Raw genomic sequence first — 9134 nt, forward strand, 5'->3', positions numbered from 1 at the left:
GATAATTCCTGCGTAGCAACATGTAAACATAATAAAAATTCTAGAGAAAATATTAACATTTAAATTTGCAGACTTACAAACATCTTTTCAAAAGCTCTGCTACAAAGCCGGGTGTGGTGGTGCCTTCCTGTCATTCCAGCACTCAGGAGGCTGAGGCAGGAGGATCACCCCCTTCCAGGCCAGTGTGGGCTACATAGACCCTGTCTCAAATGCGCCCTCCACCCCAAGAAAGGGATAAGACTCATCAGAGTGCAAGGAACAGCAGTCAGGACTGTTGCACTGAAGACGGCCTGGGGCTGCGGGTGTAGCAAGACCCTGGCCCCCACACCACAAAAGGAGCACAAGAGGGAGCCGGGCAGAGTGTGGGGCGGTGGGCCTTGTGGAATTCCGGGGAGGCTCCGCGCCCCGCCCGGCATGGCAGGTGCTCCAGGCCCTGCACTGGATCCTGGCCTGGCTTAGCAGAGCTGTCAGCGCCGCCTCGCTCGGGGATTAACGAGCGTTCCATCGATCGCGCTCCGCGTCCCTGGCCCGTTGCACAGTTTAAATCCTCTTCAATCCTCCTTCTTCAAGGTCCATTTACAGCCCCGATGAGCCGCGGGTTAAAAACAGGAAGTGGAGGAAGTCACGGCGGCAGGTGTGCGTCAGGCAGCGGTTCTCTCTCAGGAGCCCGGGACAGCCCAGGGAGGGGGATGCGGAGCCCCCGGGAACAGGGCCACACCCACCCCACCCCCAGCCCCGCGGGGCCAGCCGGGGTAGTGGAGAGACCCTGAATCAAAGCGACTAAGTAAATAAATAAATACAGAATTCACGGAATGACTGTCAGGCGGTCTTAACCAACTCTTGTTTAAAACAAGAATTTCTGAGACAGAGTCTCACCGTGTAATGGAGTCTGCCTTCCAGATTGTGGCCCAATCCTCCTGTCTCAGCCTCCCCATCTTGCCACCTCGCCCAGATCCTGGAGTGGTTTTCTGGGATGATCTGGCAAGAGCCTGCCAGGGCCACACTGAGACCCCTCTGTCCTCTACAGGGAGGTCTTCAGGCCCAAACATTGCCCTCAGGAAACAGAATCAGTGAGTGCAGGGGAGGGGACCCCAGGAACTCAGCTCAGGACCCTGCTGCCCTAGACCCCTCTCAAGTTCCAGACCAGCCTGGGAACTGGAAATGAAAAGTTAAAAGGGTTGGGGATATAGCGCTGTGCAAAGGCTCTGGCACTGTAGGAAAGGGGGGAAAAAAATCCCAGTGTGTGATGCAAAGATTTCAAATTCCCACCTTGGTACTCCAGGGTTTTTTCCTTTGAGATGGGGTCTAGATGGCCCTAAATTCCCTGGCTGCAGTGATCCTCCTGCCTCAGCCTCCCCAGCCCTGGAACGCCAGATTACACACCGCGCACAGCAAGAAGACTTTTTTAAATGCCCGAGACCAGCCATGGTGGCCCATGTATAATCCAGCAATCGAGAGGCTGAGGCAGGAATGCAGGAAGATCCCCTTGAGTTCAAGGCCAGTCTGGGCTACATAGGGAGCCCCTATCTCAAGAAAAAAACAAAATAAACTTCCCTGGAGCTGCCTCTGGGACCAAACCGCCTGGCCCAGACCGTGCCCAGGTCTGATGGGCTCCGGTTCTGGCCAAATCACTGAGCGCCGTTGGGGATTTATGTTGTGCTGCGCTTTACAGTACTGGATAGAACCCAGGTGCGCTCAACCACTGAGCTGTGACTCGTGCCCATTTATTTACGTACTTATTTTTATATATTTTGTTGGTGGTGGTGGTGGTGTTTTGTTTTGTTTTGTTTGAGACAGGGTCTCTCACTATGTAGTTGAGCCGGACCTGGAACTCACTATGTAGCCCAGGCTGGTCTCAAACTCACAGCGATCCTCCTGCCTCAGCCTCCCGAGGGCTTCGATTACAGGCGAGCACCACCACACCCAGCGCTGGGGCCAACTCGGGGCCTTAATATCACTGTCACCAGACAGCATCTGACCACAGAGAGTGGGGGACCTCAGCTCTGGAGAAGAGCATTTCAGGATGGTCGGGAACAGCAAGGCAGGGTTACTGCAGAATCAAAAGTCCAGAGTGCAGGGAGGCGCGCAGAGGGGCTCTGCTGAGGGGTGGGGAACACCACTGTGAGGGTCACCAGCGTTTCCGCAGACCCTATGACCACTGGGTATCGTGGCACACGCGTCAACCCAGCAGGTGGGAGGCTGAGGCAGGAGGACCACAGGTTCCAGCCCAGCCCAGGCTACACGGTGATTTAGTGAGAATCTGTCTCAGAACGAAAAATTAAAAAAGGGCTGGAGGCCCAGGATTTAGCTCAGTGGCACCGCACCTGCCTCACAAGTTCAATCCCCAGTACCAAAAATAGCAAAACAAAACAAAAAAAGGAGCAAAAGAAAAAATTCTTAACTAGTTTATTAAAATGAAATAAACTTTAGAAGCACCCTGTGTGCACAGACAGAAGACTGGGATGGAAATGCAGTGTTTACACACAGTGCAGGGTGAGCACAGCGCGAGGCAGGAGCTCGAGGCAGGCCGGAGGGTGGACTTGACTCTGGGTAGGAACGCGGACGCGCCTGGGGTCTGTAACGTCCCACGAAGTAAATCAGGCACACAAGCTTCGGCATCACCTGATTTCGCTCTGGTGAGCAGGGCAAACTATAAATAACTTCCAGAGCAAAACAAGATGGAAACAGGAAAGGGAGGCGACTTCAGAGAGAGGGGCGTGAGCTGGGGTGGGGACGGAGGGAGGACAGGAAAGTTAAAAGGACCACGATGCCACTGCGTGCTCCCAGCTCCCCACCAGGACAGTCGGTGTTCATTATGCACTGCATATACTAATAAAAATTTTTAAATAAAAATTTAAAAATCCAGGGCCAAGGATGTAGCTCAGTGGTTCTGCTGCCTGCCTCACAAGCTCAAAGTCCCAAGGTCAATCCCTGTACTAAAAAAAATAATAATGAAATAATCCAGGAGCACACCTGTAATCTCAGCACTGGGGAGGCTGAGGCAGGAGGATCGCTGTGAGTTTGAGATCAGCCCGGACCACGTAGTGAGTTCCAGGTCAGTCTCAACTACATAGTAAGACGCTGTCTCAAAAAATACAACAAAAAAAGTAGAGAATGTAGTTCAGTGTAAATAAAGCCCCTGGGTCAATCCCAGTAAAGCCAAAAAATAAGTAAATAAGTACAGTTTTGTTTTGTTTGTTTGTTTGAGACAGTCTCACTCCGTAGTCCAGGCTGGCCTTGAACTTACTGCATAGTCCAGGCTGGTCTCAATCTCACATGGATCCTCCTGCTTCAGCCTCCCGTTGTTGGGACGCAGGTCTGCCCCACCACACCCACCATGCCAGTTCATACGTGGGACCTGAGCAAAGCCAGTTTGACCCCTAAGGAAACTGAAGACGCTGTCTCTGCACCGGGTCTGTTTCACAGACGGGGAAACTGAGACCCGGAAGGCCCAGCTCCAACGCTGCGGGCTCTGAGCTCAGACTTTCGAGGCCTGGGCCCCGCCCGTGGCCTGAGCAAGGTTGGGCCGGGTGACACCTGCGCCCAGGTGTCTCTGTTTGTCGCTGTCACACACACATCACCTCCAGGTTCCGTTGCCTGGGGCGGGTGACAGCGGCACAACCTGTGCTCTGCCATCAAGAAGCAATTAGACAGCCGGGGTGGCAGAGACCTATCGAGAGCGCGACCCCGGAGCTGCCATGGGGTGAGGACCGCGAGCCCCGCGGACGCTGTCAGAGGGCAGCAGAGCCCTGTTCACCCTCGGTCCACTGGGCCGGCCCAGACCCCAGCTCACCGCAGGGGCCCAAGAGCTGTGACAGACTTGGGGTACCTGAAGCGTCAAAATGCCACATGTCCCCTAACTGGACCAGAGAACCCTGCACTCTCCGCAGAGCCAGCAGTCACCAAAACCTTCAGAGGGCTGCACCCAGAGCTGGGGACTGAACCCAGGGGCCTTCACACTGAGCTGCACCCCCAGTCCTTTTTATATTTCTTATTTTGAGACAAGGTGTTGCTAAACTGCTGAATTGCCCAGACCAGAATCAAACCTGGGACCCTCCTGCCTCAGCCTCCCAGAGTTCCAGGGTGACAGGCAGGTGCCTCCTTGTCCAGCTAAACGCCCTACAGTCCTGATCATCTCCGCAAAATCTCTACTGGGGTGTCACACATCCACAGGTTCCAGGGACCCCAGTCCCCACCACACCCCCGCTGGGAGGACAGAGCCCCAAGGTTCAGGCTCAGGTCTCCTGTGGAGTGCATGACTCAGTTTCTCCAATGCTCCTGGGGTCACAGGAGCACGAGGACATGGAGTTTCCGATCCCCCGGGGGTCACGTGGGGGGGCAGGATTTAAACCCTGGCTCCTCCCCATCACCATGGCAACAGCAGCGCTTTCCCTCCCGAGACCCCCGCCCTGCCCCCATTGCGTGCTACCCACTGGCCCGCTGCGGCTGGTCACCATGGAAACGCAACCTGCATCTCCGGCTCATCCTCGGCAAAGCTGGCGCCAGCGTGGGCCCCGCTGAGAGCCACGGGCACCAAAATTCCAGCAGCAGCCGTCAGGTCCCCACCGGAAACGCAAGACAGCCGGGGCTGCCGTCCCAGCCATGTCGGGGGGAGCTCATCGGAGGCCAGTGAGGCACCCGAGCCTCCTGGGTCCCCTCTCCCCCTGTTTGTATTTGTTTATTTATTTGGGGGTTCTCTGAGACCACGTGGCTCTCACATGTAGCCCAGGCTGGCCTCGAACTCACAGCCCTGACCCTGCTGCCTCTTGGGTGAATGCTGTCCTCAGCTTGCTGACCATTTCTCCGAGGCGTGTTTCCAACGCAATGCTGTTTCCCGTCTCCCCTCGAAAGCAAAAACAAGCAGCCCCGAAGGTGAGGTGCTCCATGGGCTCGGGAGGTCAGGGAGCAGAGAAGAGGGGCGAACCCCAGCCTGGCACAGAGGGCAGAGTGGAGCGGGAGCCCGGGCGTCCTGGCGAGGGGAGGACAGGGGTCCGGGCGACCAGGCGGAAAGGAGCCGCCGGCAGCCCACGGCCCATTGCTCCTGATAACCACGCTTATCCTGTTTGCAGAGCTGGGGATCAATACAGGGCCCGGGTCCGCACTGGCTGCCAACAAGCCCGCTGGAGGGCTGAGGTCTCTGGGTTCGTCTGGATGGAGCTGGGGAGGGACCTCGAGGGCTTTATAAGGCGCCTGGGCCACGGCACAGCAGAGCCGGCTCCCGACAGCACAAGCCGTCCAGCTCTGCAGGTGAGATGCGGGAGACGGACGGGGACCCCCCCCAGCCTGGGCATGACGTGCACCGGCTCTCGGCCCGCCCTGGACCCATTTCCAGCCCTTTCCCAGACCAGCACAGCCCAGAGGACTTTCCTCAATGACCACACTGTCCCAGAGCTCAAACTTTCCCACACGGTAGTCACGAGCCACAAGGGCACTGAGACAGGGCGAGGCCCAGGAGCTACGTTACTGTACTGAGCCGAGGCAGGGTCTCCCTGGGTCACTAAGTTGCCCAGGTTGGGCTGAAACTTGAGATCCTCCTGCCTCAGCTTCCCAAAGTGCTAGGATTATAGTTGCGCACCGCTATGCCTGGCCAACTACCCTTGTGCTTGAGGCAGTGGCTTTCAAGGGGGTTGTGGGGGGCCAGGCTCCTGAGCCCAGGTGGGGACGGTCACCGTGGAGCCCCTCTCCCCACAGACGCGATGCCCCACCTGTACGCGTGCTCTCTGGCCCTGATGCTGACCCTGGCCGCCTCCTCTGAGGCCTCGTGGAGGCCACGCTCCCAGCAGCAGGCTGCACCCTGGGGCCCCTCGACCAGCAGGGGCGTGGAGACCCACTGGCTGGACCTACCCGGCCCAGCATCGGCCCAGCGAAGACAGCTGGGGCCCCCGGGGCCCCCACACCCTATGGCAGGTAGGAGCCACTGGCCACGTCTGGAGGGCTGGGTAGGTCCCCACGCTGGCCGTGACCCGGTGCCTGTGCTGGCGTCCCCCACACGTCACCTCCTGTCTGTCACCCCCTAGACCTGTCCAAGAAGCAGGGGCCATGGGCAGAGGAAGAGGAGGCGGCCTACGGGTGGATGGACTTCGGCCGCCGCAGTGCTGAGGACCCCGGCCGGCGCCCCTAGCCCAGCTTCAGGACAGCCCAGCCTTGTGCCAAGGGACACAAATCCAAATAAACTCCTCTGTGGTCATGAGACCAACTGTGTCACTGCCTGGGAGGGGAGGGCTGGACCGGGGTGGCCAGGTTCAGTGCCCCAAGGCAAGGACGGGGCAAATCCCTCCCCGGGCCCCAGTGTGGGCAGAAACCCACCTGCTGGGGCCACAGCCACGGTGAGCGGTCAGAGCGCGTCCCGAGCCTACTCTTACTTTTTACTCCAAGGCAGGGTCTTGCTAAGCTGCCCAGGCAAAGCTTGAATTTGTGATCCTCCTGCCTCAGCCTCCCAGAGTGCTGGGATGATGGGCATGCACCTCCATTTCCAACTAAAAGCAAATTTTTAAAAATCTAAATGCCAAGCCTTCCCCGCACACTCAGAATAAAAGCTCGATGCCGGCCAGAGCTGGGAATGCTGACCCAGCACGTCCTCCCGGGCACCTACGCACTCCTGGCCCCTCTTTGCCCTCTCAGAAGACACCAGGCTCCCTGTGCCCTGGTGTCCCGTGTGGCCGCTCCACTCCAGGCGCCCCGCCTCTCCCAGCGCCCGGGCCTTGGTCCAGCGCCCTCCTGTGCCAGCCACCCTCGCCCTGTCCCCGTTGCTGCCGGCTCTGCCGCTCACTCCGCTCCTCCCCAGCCTGACGCGGTGCCAGCACCCCGCTCCCCTTCCTGGGGCCCAGTAAACACGGATCAGATGGGGCTGGGTATTTAGCTCAGTGGGACCACCGCCTGCCTCATAAGCACAAGGTCCTGATTTGGTCCCCGGTACCAAAAACAACAAAAAAACCCAAACAGATCAGATGGACGGTGTGCAGCAAGTGTCCGTGGACTCACGCACCTCGCACACACGCGTGGCCCAGGATCCAGGTGTGTTCCTTGGCTTCAACAAACGACACGAAGCGCAGGAGGACCGCTGTGAATCCGAGGCCAGCCTGGGCTACACAATGACACAGGCCAGAAGGTGCTCTTGGGGAGACGCTCCCAACTCAGCCTCCCTGGAATGTGCTCGGCCTGGTGACCGCAGGCCTCCTCCCCTGGACTTTGTCCACTGTGCATTGCATGACCCAGGCCCACGGCGGTGGCTCGGCACCCGTCCCTGAAGGGGGTGAGGCCAGGGCTCCTGGGAAGCAAAGCCTTGGACTTCGGGGGCAGTGGCAGGCAGGCAGGGTGCAGGCTTGGCGGCCTTGCAGGGGACGTTTATCGGGTGGATGTGGACACACCTCTCCCCCCCTCAGGGCGGGCCTCTGACCGTGGGGCAGCTTTGGGCTGCGGCGGGGCACAGAGTCCAGGAGGAGGAAGGAACGCAGGGCTGGCCACTGTCTCCCACATCCCTTCCCAATCCCCGCCTCTAACCTCTGCAGAGTCTCCTCCCTCACCCCATCCCGGGATGGAACCCAGAGCCCCAGTTCCCAACTACAGCCTAGCTTCTTTTCTTTTTCATTTTTTATTTGGAGCCAGGGTCTCCATTCGTCACTGAGTTGCCCAGGCTGGGCTGGAATTTGAGATCCTCCTGCCTCAGCCTCCCAGAGGCCTGGGATCATGTATGCCCAGCCATGCCCTGCCAAATTTCTCTCTTAAATATTCCTCCTCCACCCACCTCTCTCAGCCCTTCACACACCATGCACTAGCACACCTAGCAAAGCCCCCTGGGGCACCCTCACCCACAGGTGCGAGATCCCACACACTTCTGATGTTCTGAGACACAGTAGGGAACTGGTACTGGGCAGCTGAACCCTGGACCAACTCACGTCCTTGGCCTGCACCCCGCCAACCCCTATCCATGCCCAGGGATTAATTATCTGCCCTTTCACAAAGGGTCAGTCCTAGGCAGACATGGCAGTGCACCCCTGTAACACCAGCACTCAGGAAGCTGAAGCAGGAGGGTCCCCAGAAGTTAGAGGCCAGCCTGGGCTGCATAGGGAGACCCTGTCTCAAAATAAAAACTAAAAATAGACCTGAGGATGCAGCTCTGTGTTAAAGCATCCGTGGGTTCAATCCTCAGCTACTCGGGAGACTGAGGCAGGAGGGCCACAAATCCATAGCCAGCCTGGGCAGCTTAGCAAAACCCAGATTCAAAATCAAGTAAGGGCTGGAGTGTGGCTGGGGGTGGAGCCTGCCCTGCTCGTGCAAGGCCCTGGGTTGCACCCTAGGACCACAAAATAAACAGACAAGAGGCCCTGTCACAGGGACCCACATCCAGGTTCCATTCAGGTCTGGAGGGCTCCCCTGGGGTTTTGTGGGCACTAGGCCTATGGGGATGCTGGGGGGGGTGTTGTGACCCAGAGCCCCCTGGCCATGGCGAGGCCGCCCCAACCCAGCCAATCCCAAAGTCAGCGACCCCAGCAGCCACAAGGCTCACAGCAGCGGCAAAGAAGGGGCTTCCAAGGGCCCCTTATTTTAAACTTCATTTCTCTGCTGTCACACTGAGGACCGGAATCAAGGTCTTTGAAATGAGCTGAATCCCAGCCCTCTTTAGTCACTCTTGATTTCTCTTGGTCCATGTCTGGTTGTGTCACGCTCACATTCTCAGGGACACCCCGTGCCCAGCCCCCAGCTCCAGGGTCCTTCAGTCTTCACCTGGCAGTGCCCGGGGTGCTCACTTTGGATTTTGGGGACCCATATTAGGCACCCAATAAGTATTTGTGGAGTGAGAGCCTGGGGCAGTGGGCATGCCTGTCATCCCAGCTCTCAGGAGGCTGAGGCAGGAGGCTCCCAAGTTCAAGCCCAGCAAAGGCCCTGTCTCAAAATTTTTAAAAAAGGCTGAAGAGCCAGGGGGGATTTAGCTCAGTGACCACTGCCTACCTTGCAAGCACAAGGACCCAAGTTGGATCCCCGGTACCAAACAATTAATTAATTAAAGGCTAGGGTGCAGTGAACAGGAGCCCCAAGAGCCCTGTCCCCGAGCCAACTCCCCAAGACTCCACACCCTCCAGGGCCACTGAGGCAAAGGCTCGAGTTTCCTCTCCTCACTTCCTCAAGTGCCGGTG

General features: G+C 58.1%; 1 protein-coding gene across 1 annotated transcript; it reads left to right on the forward strand.

The window, feature by feature from the left end:
• Nucleotides 1-4326: 4326 nt before the first annotated feature.
• On the forward strand, nt 4327-6168 carry Gast (gastrin). The gene is made up of 5 exons (XM_033763047.1): nt 4327-4666; nt 4788-4872; nt 5070-5247; nt 5692-5907; nt 6018-6168. Exons 4-5 carry the CDS (start codon nt 5697-5699, stop codon nt 6119-6121), a joined length of 315 nt encoding a protein of 104 aa, XP_033618938.1. The 5' UTR covers nt 4327-4666; nt 4788-4872; nt 5070-5247; nt 5692-5696; the 3' UTR covers nt 6122-6168.
• The last annotated feature ends 2966 nt before the right edge of the window (nt 6169-9134 follow it).

Source organism: Fukomys damarensis, unplaced genomic scaffold (assembly GCF_012274545.1).
Source record: "Fukomys damarensis isolate Sample0158 unplaced genomic scaffold, DMR_v1.0_HiC HiC_scaffold_13, whole genome shotgun sequence".
Lineage (NCBI taxonomy): Eukaryota > Metazoa > Chordata > Mammalia > Rodentia > Bathyergidae > Fukomys > Fukomys damarensis.